This window comes from Macrosteles quadrilineatus, unplaced genomic scaffold (assembly GCF_028750875.1).
Source record: "Macrosteles quadrilineatus isolate MER2022 unplaced genomic scaffold, UCM_ALF_1.0 Scaffold_2__2_contigs__length_208266976, whole genome shotgun sequence".
In the NCBI taxonomy this organism is placed as follows: Eukaryota; Metazoa; Arthropoda; class Insecta; order Hemiptera; family Cicadellidae; genus Macrosteles; species Macrosteles quadrilineatus.
In genome coordinates, this window is record NW_026542595.1 from 206510964 (window position 1) to 206531252 (window position 20289).

At 36.1% G+C, this 20289-nt stretch overlaps 1 protein-coding gene across 1 annotated transcript; it reads left to right on the top strand.

Annotated features, from left to right (window-relative positions):
• The first annotated feature begins 2203 nt into the window (after window positions 1-2203).
• Window positions 2204-18428, top strand: LOC128986912 (heterogeneous nuclear ribonucleoprotein A1, A2/B1 homolog). Its single transcript, XM_054407521.1, has 8 exons — window positions 2204-2396; window positions 3684-3826; window positions 5966-6086; window positions 7223-7433; window positions 8559-8753; window positions 9553-9735; window positions 10765-10866; window positions 17987-18428. Exons 1-7 carry the CDS (start codon window positions 2379-2381, stop codon window positions 10830-10832), a joined length of 939 nt encoding a protein of 312 aa, XP_054263496.1. The 5' UTR covers window positions 2204-2378; the 3' UTR covers window positions 10833-10866; window positions 17987-18428.
• Window positions 18429-20289: the final 1861 nt, after the last annotated feature.

Consider the following 20289-nt stretch of genomic DNA (forward strand, 5'->3'; position numbering starts at 1 on the left):
TATTTACATTTTCAACGTTTAAAAAAAAATATAATTGATTACATTGAATCAGTTATATGGTAGTCCTACATAAATCGAAGATTTAAACGTGTTTGAATTAATCCGTTAACGCAAACATTATTAATCATGTATTCAAACAGTAATTGTTGTAAATCCATCCGCCGGGCGTGATTAAACCTGTGAAAACAGGATTTCCGTATTTGGGTCACCTTGTCTATCATTTATCGTATTGAAACATTTACGTCATTCACATGATTAAACCGTCCATATTTGTAAACAGCGGCGCAGTTCATATTCGATGGTTGAAATAAAGTTAATTGAAATTTGAATGAAATATGTCAACTTCACGTTAGTGTGGTGTAGCTCTTTTATTTGTGAATATTCAATTTATTTTAAATCCAGTCAGACTTTATAAATCAGTTGGGAATAGAAAGTGTCACACTAGCAGATATTGCCCCTTTAGTGAAAATAACCTCATTTAAATAGGAAAAATACCTTAAATAAAAGTCTTGAGGTTTCCACTAAATATTATTGTTTAATTTATCAAACTTTGAAAAGTAATTAATAATTAATTGTTTAGAGAAAATAAAAAGAAACCATTTTGGTTGAAAAGCCTAAAAGAATGTCTCTTTGTTTATTTTTCTCTTCATAGCAACCAAAATTCAATAAAACTCTTCAAAACATCTGTCAGCTGATAAATCTGTCAGCTCACTACACCCCCAAAAGTGATGTCTCTGACATCCAGTTAAACCATAGACTAACCAACACAAGTAGACATCTCATCCCATTGTAAATTCTGAAGCTCGTTTTTCGTGTCTTGTTTATGTCCGGTGACACTGATCGCTAGTGTCGACGAAATTTTGTTCCTGTTATTTTAGGGTCAATTTAATTATGTGTGATTTACTGTTTGGCTATATAACTAAGGGACAAGTTATTGTTTATGATAACATAGTATTATTTGGTTTAGTGGGGTTCTAATAGATATGTTACTACTTGTGGTACTCCTGACATTAGGAACCAAATGAGTTAGTATGCCTACATAATACTAGGGTGTGGTGGTATGATATCCCAGGGAGGTTTGTGGTACAGCGGAACAGTTTATCGAACGATACTTGATGTGGTACTCTTATTGAAATTAGTATTCCAATGAGTTAATAATCCTAACTTGCTGTTCTGTTATTACCAACTAGTAATTCAATTAAATATTTTTTCAATTTAATTTCAATTAGTAATTCAATTTAAATATTCAGTCGATATTTTTTCTATATGTATCGTATCATTGCTGTATCGCGATACGCGTCTGTATCGCCCATCACTGACTTGGAGTTTGAGGAATTTAGTCTAGGTATAGAGAAATAAGTCCTAAAGGAGTAAATTAAATTACAACTGTATAACTGCACAACAACTTAGGGGAGTATTTCATTTGGTCCAACAGTTGTTTGTAAAACAGTTCGTTTGGTCCAAAATCGTTTGGTCCAACAGTTGTAAAACAGTTCGTTTGGTCCAAAATCGTTTGGTCCAACACTCTAATATGAGCTCGTTTGGTCCAACAGTATGAACTATTGCGTCCCTCACATTGAAGGCGTTCAAATAACCGCCGTGTTCGTTTGGTCCAAAATCGTTTTATCCTCCAGTTGGGGAGTATTTCATTTGGTCCAAAATCGTTTGGTCCAACACTCTAATACGAGCTCGTTTGGTCCAACAGTATGAACTATTGCGTCCCTCACATTGAAGGCGTTTAAATAACCGCCGTCACGTCGTCAACCCAACACACGAGTGCCTTCCGAGGCCTATTTGTTGTTTTGTGTTATGTTTCTAAATAATTGATATGGTTGCATTTATATACACATACATATACATATAGTGTGCTTGTGTCCTGATTACTTTTTATCCCCAGTCAATCTTAAAACAACGTTTTTTAATTCCCTAGATATATGGTTCAAATATATGGTAACTTTCTACCTTGGAACCCTGATGAGCAGGCCATAAAATATCTTGGAGTATGGCTGAACAAAAACTTAATTGGAACTACCACGTTAATAAAAAACTGAGGAGTATGTTTAATCTATGCTTTGAGTCAATTGAGTCGCTTTCTCTTTCTCTCCTCGTCTCGTGTTCTCCTGTTCTCTCCTCTCGTTCTCTCTCGTTCCGTTCTCGTTCGCACTCGCACGGTCGGCCGGCGGGTTCGTGTTGTTCCGTTGTTCATGTTCGTTCGGCCATTTTCATTTCATTCCAAACTAAAACCAAATCTAATATTTCAATTTCATGTTTATGTGAATGTGAACTAACTGAAGTTACTGCATCAAATTGTTCGGGACTGGGAGGCTCATCGTATTGTAGTTTTAGAACTGAAACATAGATTGTGATTTGAAGTTATAATGGTGAAAGACTATAAGGTAAGTTTAAGGTACAGTTTTCATTTAGTTAACCTACACTAATAAGTTAGGCCTACCCTCGTTTTATTCGTTTATCTATGCCGATGTTCTCATCGATCAAACCTGCCGCTTTAGAATTAGGCCTAAGGGTAAAAACACAGTGGAGCAGGGCAGGTAGCTGGTAGCCTAGCCGGACGCTTACTCACTTACTGCGATGTAGAATTAAAGCATGCGTTGTTATGGGTACGCACACAGTCGCGCCTAGCAGGTAGCCGACATGGTAGCAGTAAGCTAGGCGGCAAGCTAGAAGAATTGCCAAGTCGATTGTTTGGGAGCTTCAAGCGGGGAAGGCTCGACTGGGGCATGCGCAAATAGAAGAACTTGACAGTCACGTATTCTCGAATTCGCAAGTTCCACGCGGGATCTTTCACTACACATTCTTTGTATACGGAGTGTTGTTGTTTTAGTTGATTTATTTGGATGTTGTTTTGTTTACATTAAATAAAATAATGGACGTAGTGAAATTAATATCAGAGGTTATTATCCGTGTGCATTTGTGGAACCAAGCCCTTCCGGACTACCACAAACGTCACGTACTCAACGATCTGTAGAATGAAATAGCGAATGAACTGCCAGGATGGGTGGATTCAAACAAAAGTTTATCCTATACCACTAATATTACAGGCCTAAGTGATAATAATATTAGTATCGGCGGCTGACAAGCGACTGTACTGAGCACCACTGTGTGTATGTCCCAGCTACCCTCCAGGTAACCAGCAGTTAAGCGAGTAAGCGACCAGCCAGGCTACCAGCTACCTGCCCTGCTCCACTCTGTTTTTACCCTAAAGTTCCCAGGGCGTTTTTTATTGACTTTAATAATAGCCTACCTAACTTAACACGTTCGCGGCGGCATGGAAGGAACCCTAATGCCATCCTGGTGGGTGCGATCGCTCCCAAGCCCAAGCTGCAATGCAGTACGGTACGAAATGATTTATTTTTAAGCCAGGATTAGAGCTAGAAACTTGAAACCTTGCACAACAGCACTGCTCAATAGTATAGGCCTAAGTTACTGTATTTTGTTGTGGTGTAGGTTGGTAGTAAATTTCCCCGTAAAATCCCCGTCAGCTTATGCCGAAATATAGAACTTATAAAAAAAAAAGATGCCGAAATATAGAACTTATTTAAAAAGTGTACTTGATAAGTTTATTTTGGAAAATGATTTTGGCAATATTATGAAGAATTAATATTTTCTTAGTTAGCATATTAGGCCTAGAACTTAAAAACAATATTTTTAATTTTTTGTTTCAGAACGACAAGGAGCCTGAGCACATCCGTAAACTCTTTATTGGTGGTCTCGATTATAGGACTACTGACGAGTCGCTCAAGAAACATTTTGAACAATGGGGCGAAATTGTAGATGTTGTAGTAATGAAGGACCCAAAGACAAAAAGGTAACTAAGCCAATAGTTTCTTACAACTCTGATCTGTTAGGCTTTGATGTCTTTTTTTAATTGCCAAACTTGTTCTCCACCCGAAAATAGCCTTACATATCTCCTTTTATAACTCAGGGTAACTGTTTCAAATCATTTTGATAAATTATTGGCTCAACAATAAGAACTGTGTGTAACAACACTGATAAGTTACTACCTTTTAGCGAATTTTCCATATAGGGAATAAGCTATTACCGTAGGTCTCATAGTAAGACCTGGACCCGGGACCGATTTACTTTTTCGTTTTGATTTTCCCAAAAGCCAAAAACACCATCTGTTAAAATTCATACATATATATGTCCGCTAGCACGACAACTCAAGCAAAAATGATCTGATTTTGATAAAATTTGGTAAAAACACGTAAACCTATGTTTATTTGAAGCAGTTGGCGAACCAGCATGCTCGGACCATGGGAACGGGATTTTATGGAGGGATTTATGGGGTAAAAATAGGAGTTTCTCGTTTTTGGCCCTCAAAAAGATTTGCCAATTTCTCGACCATTTTGAAGAGCTTAAAAAAACAAATAATTTAGTATATTGAAGTGTTTTTTGTTGGTTAAACGGATAAAACAAAAAAAAAATTGTAAATTTAAAATTTCCATGTTATTCTTATGGAGAATAAGTAAACTGTTGTAGTTAGCTTGTTTTTATGTATATATTTTGATCAAACTTGGCAAATCTATCTCTTTTAAATACTATTAATGTTTTACTAAAAACACACTTTATTACCCTCCCTGTAGCAGCCTAGGTACTCATTAAACCTAATGATATTGAAATAGATTTAATTGAAAATCAAATCAGGCAAATGGGAATTCACTTAATCTACAGGTTTGCTGCGGCGGGGGTATTTTTGTATTGGCCTAAGATTATTGCATATTATTTAATCAGGTTTAAAATTTAATTCACCTACAGTTATTGGCTTGCCTAAGTGTATGAAAACCAGTTGTTATCTTAATAACTCTGTAATTTTGTTAGCTTATGAATAAAGGTGTAGGGTGACCCGGGGCAATTCTGGCAGCCAGACGTGAACCTTAACTTTAACTGCTTGTACCGCGGTGAACATATTTTTCATTTTATTTTGACAATTACCATAGTAATTCTATGTTATTCCTCTAGTGTTTTCATATATTTAGACAACAATCTCAAACTCCCCTTAAGGGGGTTTGAGGTTTTTTTTTTTGGAGTGTCAGATGCCAGAATTGCCCCAACCTTGGGGCAATTATAGCAATACCTTATATTTTCCTTATTGTTTAAATTGCTCTGACATTGGGGCAATCATGGCATAGACCTAATTTAGATGTTTAAGATGGTGTTTTAATTTTTGTTCTATCTCTATTTATAAGGAAGTTGTGAATAAACCGGTAAGACAGTACAAGCGTACAAGGGCCTTAACCTCAAAACTTCTAGCAACAATAAACAATAAAAATAATCAGGCTGCCATAGAGTAATCTAAGCAAAAGGTGTTTACAAAGCCATCCAAATGAACTGAAATGAAACATATTACACATAACACACGTTGTTATACAATTTATTCTTTAATTTATACATTATTTGTATAAAGATATATAGCTGCCATAATTGCCCCGGGTTCTTTGCCACAATTGCCCCATAGCATATGAAAATGGGGCAATTATAGCACCCATTTAAATTTAAATATCTTAAAGGGATAACTGCTATTACTATTTTTGTTCATGAAGTTTTAAGTCTGAACAATTATCTTTGAGTATAAAAAAAAATAAAATATAAAATTCATAGGGGAAAAAAAATTAGCCGTGTGCGATGTTTCGATATCCTCGGGCTGTGGAAGAAAGTACTTTTTTAATCGCTAATAAAAATTACTGCAAACATTTTATTTTTACAAAAATGCTTTCCTATATATAGGAGGTATATGCTGAAATAACAAATATTGCTTCACTGATCTGTAAAGCTGAAATTTAAAAAAAATATAGGCCATTGCTATAATTGCCCCGTGCCAGAATTGCCCCGGGTCACCCTAAGTTAATCATGCAATGATTCTAGATTTTACAAAACCACACTAAAACTTAGGGTAATTTATTTGTATTTAAAGTTGTTAATAATTAATAACTAACAATCATTCCAGGTCTCGTGGCTTTGGTTTTATTACATATTCACAAGCTGCTATGGTTGATGATGCTCAGAACGCCCGTCCCCACAAAGTTGATGGCAGAGTCGTGGAGCCCAAACGAGCCGTACCCAGAACGGTAAGTCATTGGTTGGGGTTTCAATCTCGAGGCTTTAATTTAATACCGGAAATTTGGGATTCATCTAAGCCTATTTATACTGGGATTCTATTGTAAACAATTAAGCAATAGTTTGCCGACCAAAATGTCTCTTACATGAGTGAACATTATTCACACAGATTAAATTTGCAACAAAATTACAAAAAAAAAATGACTACATGACCATTTTGGGTCACTTTGTGCGAAATTACACATTTAGTCCTACCCTAAAATTGCAAATCCTTGGTAGGACAAATGAATTTATGATTATTCATTCATTATGATTATAAAATTATACCAACACACCATAGATATTTTGTAAACAACTTAAAACTTCAAGATTTTAGTTACAGTTTGCAGAAAGTAAACTAGCTGTTAGATTAACTAAATTATTGCAACTAGGTACTTTTAAAAAAAGTACCGGGGGGCCGAGCCTTGCTCAGTTTGGTTATTTGGGTTTAATCGCTAAAACAATTTTATAATTTACGAAAAAGATTTGATTACAAGCTATCATAGAATATAGACATTTGATCCCTGAATGAACATAATACCCTCTGAAATAATAACAACTCTGTAATATAAAAGTATACAATTGAACAAATATAACATACACTTTTATGATCTTACTTAGGTTTAAGTGCTACTCGCACAGAATTTTTCTCCCCTCTAGTCATTAAACCCTGTCTTTCTACTATTATGTCCACCGATAACAGCAGGTAAAAATATGATGAAAAACAAAATCATAAGTATTGGTTTCAAAATGGCTTGTGACATAGATTTTTCACTTTTGCGCTTTGCGCTACTTCTAAAGAGATCGATATTCTGTATCTTTTTTCATTGGGATATTTTATAAAATAAATTTGGATACAAGTGCTTTATAACCTCCCCTCCCTTTTTTGAACCCTCTTTTGAATGATTGCGTTATTATTGTTATCTTTGGAAAGAAATTAACTAGGCTAACTTAAATGTTTGAAATAAGACCCATTTATGTATAGGCCTAACACTAAACTTGTAAGGTGATAAATTTTTTAAATCTATAAATTTAGGCCTATAAAAAATAATTTGGCATTTTCTTGACAATGTCTGTGGCAAAGTATTTTAAAATAATTGTTTTTTAGGAAATCGGAAGACCTGAAAGCGGAGCGACCGTCAAGAAATTATTTGTTGGTGGATTAAAAGAGGAGCATGAAGAACAGGACTTGAAAGACTATTTTGGACAATTTGGAAGTGTGGTTTCTGCAACAATTGTATCAGAAAAAGAAACTGGTAAAAAGCGAGGCTTCGGCTTTGTGGAATTCGATGACTATGATCCTGTGGATAAAGTTTGCTGTAAGTTGGTTGATTTTGTTACTTCTGTAGTTATAGGCTAGCCTACATTAATTTAATATCCAGCACACATGTCAATACGTTATAATCTATTGTATTAGGCTACTTGTGAGAGAAATAAAGATTTATTATTATTTATACTTAGTTAAAGGTTTGAATTCTATAAACTATCCAGGAAACCTACAGTAAGACATTTTTTACAGTACCTAATACAGTAGAACCACTCTGAACTGAAATAACGTAGGTCCATGTTTCCCATTTCCATTTCATGTTCCTCAACTCGCCCATTCGCTGAGACCGCAGCGGAAATTGACGAGTTCGCTAAGACTGCTAGTGATGGGCGATACGGACGTGTAATCGAGATACAGCGATACGATACGTATCGGAAAAAAATATCGTATCGCCGTATTGAATCGGGCGTCTGTATCGCGATACGCGAATCGTATCGTCAAAAATGATACGTATCGTATCGTTTCCCCCCTCCCCTACCTAACCTAGAAACGGAAAATTTATATAAGTACCTGGGGACCAAGCTTTGCTCGGGGAAAATCATTAGTTTACTCTGAAAACAGTCTTAGTATTGCAGATACATTAATCCATTTCCACACTCCACACTGCTCGCCTTTACTACTTCCTTCATAACTCCCTACGTCTTGGACCTGTTTGCCTATCCTTCTCATAGCATTTTAGGATTGCAGATACATTAATGTAATTGCCCCAGGCAGTTCCCACACTCTACACTGCTAGTGCTATATAGCACGCTAGTGGAAATGGACTGGACTGGGATGGGACTGGTACTTTATCAAGTAAAAACCAAAAATACAGACGTCAAAAACTCCTATTTCAAACTACACATCCACAGAGTACAGATTTTGCAGTTTGCTCGGCCTGCGCAAAAAAAGCTTAAAAATATTGTTTTGACATGAATCGTATCGCTCTATGTGCCGATATAAATACAAATATTGTTTTAGGCGATACGATACGTATCGTTTTTCAAATATCGTATCGCGATATTCCGATACGATACGATACGTATCGCACATCACTAAAGACTGCTGAAGATTTCCCAGTTTGGGATTCATTTGTTACGATGAGGCGACAATAATGTAAAGAATTTGTTATGTTTAGTGCAAGGAACCCATACGTTGAAGGGCAAGCGAATAGATGTGAAGAAGGCGCTCAGTAAGGCAGACATGGCCAAGATGTCCCAGAATAGACAAGGAGGCGGAGGTGGAGGTCGAGGCAACCAGGCTGCCTGGGATAACCAAGGCAATGACTGGGACAACAGTGGCAATTATGGCGGCGGCGGTGGCGGCTGGGGTGGTGAGTTTCACATCTTTTGAAAGTATGTCATTTATTTTTTTGCCAATTTCCCCCTAAAGCTAGTAAGTGGCATGGTAAGACCTAGGCCCGGGACTGACTTAATTTTAATTTTGAAAAACACTATCATCTGCTAAACTTTTTATGTATATTGGTAGGGCCTATCTTTAGATGTATAATAACATGTCCGTGAACACAATACAATAGGATTTCAATAACTCAAACCTTGACATCTCAAATTCCTTGATATCTAGAATTTTTTATAATTCCCTTGAAATCCCCATAAATCACAATGTTTAAAGTACCTCTATAAGTCAAAGGCTTTAAATATTTAACCCTAATAAGTTGAATTTTAACGGTTTTTGGTCAGTGAAAGACAACATCTATAATTAAAATTTTCCTGCAATCGAGCCTTAATAATTCAATAATGGTGGCTGAAATCACAAGCCACCTTACACCTTAATGACGATTTTCAAAAACCGGGGAAAGTGAGGCTGAAGGTGGTTGTAATCTATAAGAAACTATGTCAGAATGATGAGTTTAAAGACGTGGATGGATGTGTTTTAATTTGTTAAAACCGTTTTGAAATAAAAATATCCCGTAACATCTTTCTCAAAATCCAACACTTCAGTATCTTGAATTTACGGTGATGTGTAACATTCAAAGGTTAACCACATACCTACATTGTTGACAGTAAATTAAGGAGTAGGCTATGTCAATTTAGAAGCAAATTTTATAAATTCAATAATAATTTATGTTTAGAAAGTTGTCCATATGCTTCAATAAGAATGCGTGTTTACAGGTAACAACGGCCCCTGGGAACAACCTCAGGCCATGGCTGGGGGTGGATGGAACTCAGGCGGGGGCCAGTGGGGCAACGACGGCTTCGGCTCCAGCTACCAGCAAGGCTATGGGGGAGGGCCGGTCAGAGGCAACGTCAGTGGCAACACCAGAGCTACTCCTTACGGTGGTGGTGGCGGTAATGGTGAGTGAAAATAAAACTATATATAGTGTCAAACTGACACATCACCAGAACCAGTATCAATATCTTTGATCATGTATACTTACTTTTAAACTGGTCGAAACTCTTGAATGCTAAACTATTTCTAAATATGAAGGCAGGAGTCAACAGCTCCCAGATATCTGTAAGCGCTCTGAAAAGTTTGCGATATTATAATTGGGTGCCGGATGTCCTTGAGAATCCACAGAAGTTAAGAATCCCCAATTCCTGAGAAAACCTTTTGGCTTCAGAAACTAGAAATATGCATTTCCTCAGATAGCCAACCCATCCTCTACTCCTACGAGTTTAGGTCAAGGATAGTCGTAGTGCTTCAAGCCATCTGCAGGTTAGGGGGGCTCAGCACACTCATTCTGCTGGGTTCCCAGACATTCTGGGCTTGATGGTAAACTCCAGGCAAATCTGCCGAGTGCTGGCCCACAAGAGATCATCTGATAACTACTAGCTATCAACTCTTGTTGCACGTAGCTGTGGTTTTGGTCTGTGGCAATGTCGCACCAGCTGGCCTATTGCCACAGTAGTAACACTAATTAACAAACAGGTAAACATAAACATTGCCCAGAAGCTCCATAATTAGTGCGACGGCTGTTTAAGCAGGCCAGCTGCGGCAATTATGCCACTTTTGTCTCGCCGCGGCATTGTGTAAGAGGAGGCCATGATTTCACCTATATAGTAGGCCTAGTCTATGCCTGGAATTTTCTGGGTAATGGTTGGAAGGAACACGAAAATCCCCAATTTTGTACTGTAGACACCTGCCAAAACCCTCCTTCCAGGTGCTGTAAACATAATGGAAAGACAAGTTAAGGTCTTGTAAATTAGTGTGGCTTGTAGGAGGCTAGCACGAGAGAGACAGAAAACTTCCCTTACCACACTCTTCTAATCTATATCTATAAAGTGCATGCATATTAAAACGTGCAAATTAAAACGCGTGGTACTTTAAATAATTTCATCTTACAATACCGTTGTTCAGTGTGTTTGATTAAAATGGTTATCCAGGTGGCTACGGTGGTGGCAACCAAGGTGGTTATGGCGGCGGTGGTGGTTACAACCAGAGGAGATACTAGGTGAACCTTCCCTATTCTCCACGTTTAAATGCAGGTAAGTATTTAGGCCTTATTACTTGCAGTAGTCAACAGACTACTGGTGATAACAGATCATGTTCCGTTCCATTACCGGTAAAGGTTTAAAGATCACATCAAATTTAAATTCTCAGCCTCTTTTTTGTCATTTTTTGCTAAACTTAGTATTAACTACGGTAGTCACAGTCGAGTAAAGAGGCATGTATTATTCCACTCTCTAAAAAATATCGATAAACTTTTGGTTGACTTTGCCCTCATTTGTGAGAATGTTTTTGCATGGTTCTGATGAAAAACTATGCCACCGACTACTTTGGTCATTTGGTGGGTTTACCAACAACTATTTGACAATTTTCTTATTACTTTTAACTTTTGCACATCATATCATATTTGTGCTGCAGTCACTAATTTTTTAAATCAAATTTGATGACGGGTTAGATGAGGCTATGTAGAGGTTTTTTAAGTTAGTTAGATTACACCTGATCACTTGTACCTTAAGCGTTAGGTCCAAATACCGATTGTACTTAGAGAGGTAGTCTTTAGACCAGGTTGTTTTTAGTCTGTTCTACTACATACTTCAATTCATTTGATTAGGCCCTAACTATATTTTGAGAATAAAAATAAAGTTTGAATAATTCACTTAAGTGCATGGCTTGAAAAATTATGAATTTAAATTAACTATTTATCTTATATTAATATAGATAATATTAAATTATCTATTTATCTATTTAACTAATTCATAGGTGTGAGATATTGATCTCTATTCTCAATACTACAACTAGATTGCACGCTCTGTGCTGGGGTTTCCGACCGACCACTTAACGAGGAACTGTCGCTGTTTACACATTGCCTCTTGTGGCGTTATTATGTTCACGCTCAAAAAAACTGCTATATATCTGTCCACAGTAGCTTAAAGCTTAACTTTCAATTAATTTATGCAATTGTAATGTGCATGAAACTGTAGAGATCATGGTAAAATTTTTTGTATCAAAATAATTTGGTCGTAAACTATATTATCAAAGTACATAACAATACACCAAAATCTCCATAATTTTATGAAAAGTACAACGGTAAACCCTGCTTTTAAATTGAATAAGTTTTATTAAAGATACAGTACACTCCCGACCGTCTCCAATTATGGATAATTGAAATCGTGGATAATGCAAAACCAACCTTAAATACCCAGAAAATAACTAACATTACATATTCAAGCTTTAATACACAGGTTTACTTTCAGAACAACATTTGAAAATTTGTGTGGATACTAGTAATGTGTCAAAATCGAATCTCAAATCTCAAAACCATCAAAACTTAGTTTCGGTTTCGAGATTCGATCACCTAGTTTCGAGATTCAAAAGTTTCGAAATTGAAGATTTTGTCAGTTTTATTTTTGAAACTGCTGACATTTTTTTGTGCCATTGTTATTGTTAGCGAATTTCCCATATAGCTATTACTGTAGTACTCATGGTAAGACCTGGACGCGGGACCGATTTTTTTTTCGTTTTGAGGGCCCTAGAGGCCAAAAACACCATCCGTTCAAATTCATATATATATATATATATTTATATATTGAGATATTTATATACATATATATACTAGCTGTACCCACGGGCTTCGCCCCGTTTAACTTCTTAATTTTCAAGATGATCTCGTTCGCATGGCTCAATCATGTCCTGGTTGGAGCTCGTTCGCTGCGCTCACTTGCCTTCAGGTTAGCTCGTTCGCTTGTAACTTAAATGCTATTGAACATCATAGAACAGAACCATCTTGTTTAATTGAAACAGCTGTTATTAATTCCATTTCTCATAAGGTTAACTCCAGAGCCACTGGGGCGGAGCCGATTGGACGGATCACGAAATTGATGGTGTATAAACCTATTCCATGAAATTCTACACGTATGTACCAAGTTTCGTGGCAATCGGTTCTGCGGTGTCTGAGTTTATCACTGCCAAACATATATCTATCTATCTTCTATACTATTATAAAAAAGAGGTGGTTGCTGTATGTGTGTATGTGTGTATGGGAAAAGTAAACTCGAAAAATACTGGTCGGATTGGGCTGAAATTTGGCATGATGATAGCTCACATTCCCGATTAACATATAGGCATATTCTTATTTCAAAAATCCTTTCGGGCTCCGCCCCAGTGGCTCTGGAGTTTCCCATGTTAACCTTATGAGAAATGGAATTATTGAATCTTAACAGCTGTTTCAATTAAACAAGTTGGTTCTGTTCTATGATGTTCAATAGCATTAAAGTTACAAGGATTACCAACAGGGTGCAGCACTATTATTTCTTTTACATTTATGACAACAGCTAATTTGCAACCAAAAGGTGAGTGAGCGTAGCGAACGAACTTCAACCTGGAGGCGAGTTAGCGTAGCGAACGAGCTAACCTGAAGGCAAGTGAGCGCAGCGAACGAGCTCCAACCTAAAGGTGAGTGAGCGTAGCGAACGAGCTCCAACCTAAAGGTGAGTGAGCGTAGCGAACAAAGTTCAACCAGGACGTGATTGAGCCATGCGAACGAGATAATCTTGAAAATTAAGAAGTTAAACGGGGCAAAGCCCGCGGGTTACAGCTAGTATATATATATATATACAAACATCCTCTTTTATACTTAGATATATACTAGCTGTGTACCCGTTCTACGCACGGGGATCTTATAGTAATCAGTTGAAACCTTCTTATATAAAAAAACAGCAGTTGGTTTGCATATTTTCAGATATGCTGGCCAAACTATTTATTATACATAACTTCATTTTATGTTGTTTGTTGTTGTTCCGGATCGGTATGACAATCAATAAAAGGCTAAATTACCTGTGTCCGCTGGTCGATCCTAATGTATCCTATTACAGGAGATGCATTTCGGTGAAATTAAATCGCCATCATCAGTTCTAAAGGTCTTGAGCTTCCCCATTAGGTGCGTCTTGGAGTTTTTGAAACACATACACGAACTGTACACTTATACACATGACGAATAAAACATAAATACACAGTAGGCCTACTTTTATTTTTACAATAGACAAGTAGACGCGCGTCGGTCGTGTGCCGAGTCTCGACTGAAAACGCTCATTTAAAAAATGCAAGTTTCCCAGCAATATACAACACTGATTCAGATTCAAGGTCTATTTCCCGGTTATCAAAACTCAAGAACAATTTTATACACAAAGAATCTCTATTTTCATTTACTGTTACCCTACATATTGTTGCACTTGCGATTAATTAAATCCGTTATGTAAGGAAAAACGTTTTTAATCTTAATTGGTTTGGATTTGCTTTCAAAACGTGATCGGAAATGGTTGCGGTATTTGTAAACAACATTCAATGTAAACATATCAGTGACAGCTAGAAGAAATAATCTTGATTTGAACAGCTGTTCGTTATTTCATAGAAGAATATGTGCTAAACATTGGGAGAAAACTTAACAAAAAATCGCACAAAATTGGGTTTTTAAACGTCCGTTATTTTATTTACAAAGTGGTGACGCCATATTTTAATGGCTAAAGACAATTTCGCCAATCCAGTGAATACATTAAAATGATTTGGAACTTGATAGGTACTCTCGTTTTTCAGGAGTAGGCCGCGTAAAATGGCTCTTGGGTCGTAACAGACATGAAGACAGACAGAAATTTAAATGAGACTTGTTTCGGTTTCTCTAATGTATAAAACGTAAAAATAACCTAAAAGTTTATGATTCTGAGCAATGTACAGACAAAACTCTAATTTTATTTATATAGATGTGTGTGTCCGTTAGCACGATAACTCGAGCAAAAATGATCCGATTTTGATGAAATTTGGTACAAACGTGTAAACCTACGTTTATTCGAACGAGTTCGCGATCCAGCATGATCGGACCATGGGAACGGGGGTTTACGGGGGGTTTTATGGGGTAAAAAATAGGTTTTTCCCATTTTTGACCCAAAAAACATAAAATTTAGCAATTTCTTTCCAAACCATTTTGTAGAGCTTAAAAAAACAAATAATTTAGTATATTGAAGCGTTGTTATGCGCCTAATGGTTACGGAGAAAATTCCAAAAAATTGTAAATTTAAAATTCTCATGTTATTCTTATGGAGAATAAGTCAACTGTTGTAGTTTGCTTTTTTATGAACATATTTTGATCAAATTTGGAAAATGTTTTTATTTCTTACTAACTATTAACATTTTACAAAAAAAAAAAACAGTTTTACCCTCCCTGATGCAGCAAACCTAAGTACTTGTTAAACTTATTCTATTTAAATAGGGAATAAATGTTATATTTTTAAGTAGACATTTCAGTGTAAATCCAATCAGTCAAATGGAAATTCGCTTAGTCTGCAGGTTTGCTGCAGCGGGGGTATTTTTAACACTTTTTCCAAACAAGCTGGTAGCAACAGAGCAAACATCACCATTAACAGTAATGAAACAAGTAAATTTTATCCTGAACTTCAAAAGGTATCTTAAATACTGTAACTGGTACAATTAAGTTTCACATCAAAATTTACTAAACACAATGAAATATTGACCACTAAATGTTCAAATTAATCTAATATTCATGTTTATGTTGGTGTTAGAAGTTTAATTTTTTTGGTAAAAAAATTATGTTGTATTGGGTTTTAAGATTATCAGTCACATTCACACATTTATGTTATGTCACGGTCAGGAGTCTATCTCTTTCAGTTTTGATTGCATACTTAACATTTTATGATTATGTGTATTTTTTGTAACCTTGACCTTTGCAACCAGCTAAGTAAAAAAAGTTTTCCGTTTAGGTTTTGAGATTCGGGATTCGATTTTTAAAGTTTCGGTTTTTGACCATCACTAGTGAAAACATTTTAAATTTGGTTCTTGTCTACTTACATAACGAATAATATTGGAGAGCCTACCTGTATGTATAGGCCTAATATCAAAAATGTATACACACACAAAATCTAACTTTTCAACTCATTGAGATTCTAAAATCAGTGACACATTGGTGGTCAATGAAGTAAACAACGGCAACTCGAGTAAACAGTCTGTCCGTTGATAAGCCTTCTCAGGCTAAACATCTTCCTATAACGCACATTTAACTTGCATAATACACTTTTGATTCAGATTTTTTGGTATTGTGGTTAATCCACTTGTGAATAATCGGGAGTCTACTTTACATTGGTTTTTATCAATGACCTCAGGGTAGCCCCGTTGGATAATCGGGAGTCTACTTTACATTGGTTTTTATCCATGACCGCAGGGTAGCCCCGTTGGATAATCGGGAGTCTACTTACATCGTTTTTTAGCCCCGTTAAATGTGTGGCTGATGCCGTGTGGTACATCCTTAGGTTGCACCGATACAATCCTAGTTCTGAGCACTACAGTGTGCAATCCAGTTGTAGTATAGAGATCGTTGGCATAAGGTCAAGCTTGTCATAAAATGAGAAGATAGGTTTTGATAGCTTGATGGCCTTAGTAGCCCAAGAGCCCATGACTGCCAGACCTTCGTCATTTTACAAAAGCTGAAAGTTTTCTCAGCAAATGCTCCCAGTTCAGTTAAGAAAGATCGGCAACTATGACATTTGGATTTTGGTTACTTTGGCAACAAAAAGGTAACAAAGGTCTGAAATTTGCAAATAACCATCGTTATAGTATAAAGCTTGGTTCATTGATATTTTCTTCAGAGGAATGTTAGAAATCATTTCCCCCATTTCCAGACACTTTGTGCGGTTTAAACCCTCTGCCAGACACCCTTAAAAACTAGGTATGACGAAGATAAATTGTTCGTCATTTTATAAAAGCTGAAATTGATATATGTTATTTGGAGGGCTATCAAAAGAAGTTTTCTCAAAAGCCAGACACTTTCGTTGGTAACTTCATCTAGCCAGACACTTAAAAGTCTGCCGTAATAAGCTTAACTGTTACCTGCAAACAGTGAATTCAGTTCCAGTTTGGAACAGGTTTCTGTGCCAAATGTAAACGGTTAAATAACTTACTTTCTTCCTCACAGTCTGTTTTTATAATAAACCATATGTTTGATGTAAACATATGTTATATTTGCATTTAATTGTTTGTTTATTCCTTCAGTGTTTTGAAAATATGTAATTATGTTCTAAAGCCATTGGACACATTTAGTTTATTTATTGTTATAATTTGCAATATGTGTTCTTAATTAAGTAACACATTTAATAATTGCGTTAATTAACTTCATAGTATAAAACTGAATTTTTATAAGCTGAGATTTATAAAATGACGAAAATTAATCTTCGTCATACCTAGTTTTTAAGGGTGTCTGGCAGAGAGTTTAAACTGCACAAAGTTTCTGGCAATGGGGGAAATGATTTCTAACATTCCTCTGAAGAAAATATGAAAGAACAAAGCTTTATACTATAACGATGGTTATTTACAAATTTCAGACCTTTGTTACCTTTTTGTTACCAAAGTAACCAAAATCCAAATGTCATAGTTGCCGATCATTCTTAACTGAACTGGGAGCATTTGCTGAAAAACTTTCAGCTTTTATAAAATAGCGAAGGTCTGGCAGTCATGGGCTCTTGCTCTATAGTAAAAAAACATTTTTAGGTGAGTTCGTTTTAGTTTTCAAATCCAAAACCATTCTATACATTTTACTGTTTAATTTTCTAGGAAAAATTATAGTTTGTTAATATTTTTAACGCACTTCCATCTGTGAAACCCTCATTTTGGCATAGGTACTTGCATTAAGCTAGGTTGTAGATCTAGATGTCTTAATATCGTTGTTGCAAACAAGTTTTTCAAAACAAATTGTTGGTTATTTTTGAAATATTTACAATGACAACGGTTTTTTTCTGTGATACAAAACAATAGGCGTACTGTTGGGACAAGAAAGCCAACAATTAGAAGACATCAAAAACAGATCAAAATTGTTAGCAAATAACTGTGAAAAATATTTAATAATGTTAAGTCAATAAAGAAACAATTTTATATCAGGATTCGTGTTTTTTTAAGGCTTTAACTTATACTCTACAACAGGTTTAGGTTATGAAGTTTCTCTACGAGATAAGAACATACACAAATAATTAAGTTTTGTTTAGTTAGGCAATTATATGAGTTTCGTAATGTCAGTAAACGAGTCTTGTATTCTATAACTCTAGGTTATTGGGCTGCAATGAGTATATAGTGAGATTTGACATGTATTTTACTTGCAACATTTAGGTGTGTCCAGTCAGGCAAGCGTAGGTCTACTTAGGCAGAGATCAATACTGGACAATCAGGCAGGCAAGTTAGAAGCAGGACAGTCTAGGAACATCGGCATTTAGGCGTTACTATGTAATTCATTACACTTTAATGTAAGGTTTCTTTATTTCACAATATTTAGGACTCTCTATTTATAGGGTTGCTTTCTTTTACCATCAACTCTTAGTGTGGTTTAACATATAGGCATAAATAAAACATTAAATAGATGGTATTAAATAAAACATTAAATAGATGGTATTTTCGTCACACCGTTAAACTAATATTTTTTTAATTTGCTGAGATCTCGGTCCTTAGCCAGTATTTCGGATTTAATATCCTACTAGATTTATTAGTGTTGAATGAGTCATTTTTATTTATTGATGTTTTGTGATAAATGTATTTTATTAACTGTGAAAACTTTGTGGAATAAACTAATATTTGTAATAAAAAATTGTGTTTTATTTCCTGCAAAATGTCTTCCATTGAATATTTTCTTAATACAGAAACACAATTGTATTTTGGATTTTTCATTTTTCATTTTTTGGATTCTTAGACATCAAAACCCACAAGAAATATATTAAATCTGACACCTTCTAACGACTTTGCTCTCTGGGGCATTGTTGTCGGACGTTGGATCCAATCTGCATGCACCAGAAGAGAGCCTTGTGTGTGACATGAGTGTAGATAAACTTTTGATTGAAGCAGTTAAGGAGTATCCCCTTCTCTCTACAGTAAGTGATAAAGGTTATCATGATAACAGGAAGAAACAGGACAACGCCTGGCAGGAAATAGTGGGCAGGGTGTCCACAGAAATTTTGTCTTTAATTTCCCTGACTTTCCATGACTATCCATGACCATTAACCATTGATTTCCATGACTCACGAACTTAACTCAAAAATTATAATATACCATATACACACGAATAATACTGCCTAGACAAGTTATTTCACAGAAAATATTGAAATATGTAATAACAGATAACAATGGAGTACAATAGGTACAACAATGAACTAATACAAACTCAAAACCCATAAACTAAGACAACTGTATAAATTGAAATTGTCGTACATTTGTGAAAAATTTGGAAAATGCTACAATAGTTGGGGTTACGACCGACTAGAGCATTGAAAGGTCCCCTGGAATCCATCCATCATTGGGTATTTCCATGACTTTCCATGACTTTTTGCCTATTTCCATGACTTTCAATGACCAGAATCTTTTTCCATGACTTTCCATGACTATCCCTGACTTTCCAGAATGTGGACACCCTGGTGGGTGAAAAATTTGATAAAATGACAGGTTATTGTGTGTTTGCAAAACTAGGCAATATAACAAGCGGGTCCTGAATTTGTATGCTCGCCATATACTAGGTACGTTTTTTAAGTAAGGACCGTTTTTAAATTTCTTCGTTCCAGCACTGGGATTGGCATTTTCGACATTTGCGCTGTGTATGTGAATCTATTGGTAAGACATAGCCGGAAATTCGAGAAAAATCGGCCGTGTTTACATCCGGTTTCAAGCATTCAAAATGGTGCCGCCAATTGAGACTGCCGCCGACTGTGAAGTGCGCGCTGTAGTTAGATTTTTAAGAGCTTAAGGTGTGAAAGCCATTAAAAATCATCGACAGATTAGTGAAGTGTATGGCGAGAACATTATGAGTGTCATAATTGTATGCAATTGGATATGGGAATTGAAATACGGTACCACAAACGTTCATGATGAGTAACGCACTGGGCGGCGTCATTACTGTCCCCGTACCCATGATGACAACCAGTGCGCGTTCCGCATCATGAACGTTGGTGGGGCCGTCTTAAAATGTCCTTACCTACTTGCGTACCATTCCGTCACTCATAATGTTCTCGCCATACACTTCACTAATCTGTCGATGATATTCAATAGCTTTCACACCTTTAGCTCTTAAAAATCTAATTACAGCGCTCACTTCACAGTCGGCGGCAGTCTCAATTGGCGGCACCATTTTGAATGCTCGAAACCGGATGTAAACACGGCCGATTTTTCTCAAATTTCTGGCTATGTCTTGCCAATAGATGCACATACACAGCGCAAATGTCGAAAATGCCAATCGCAGTGCTGGAACGAAGAAATTTAAAAACGGTCCTTACTTAAAAAACGTGCCTAGTAACAAGGTACAATAAATAATCCTCCTCAGACCCATGAGTTATCCTGAAAATCTTATTACCAAATTTGGATTTTTCGGTTTAAAAAACTATGAAAAACATATACATTACAATAGATTTTTTATTTTGAATATATTTATGAAA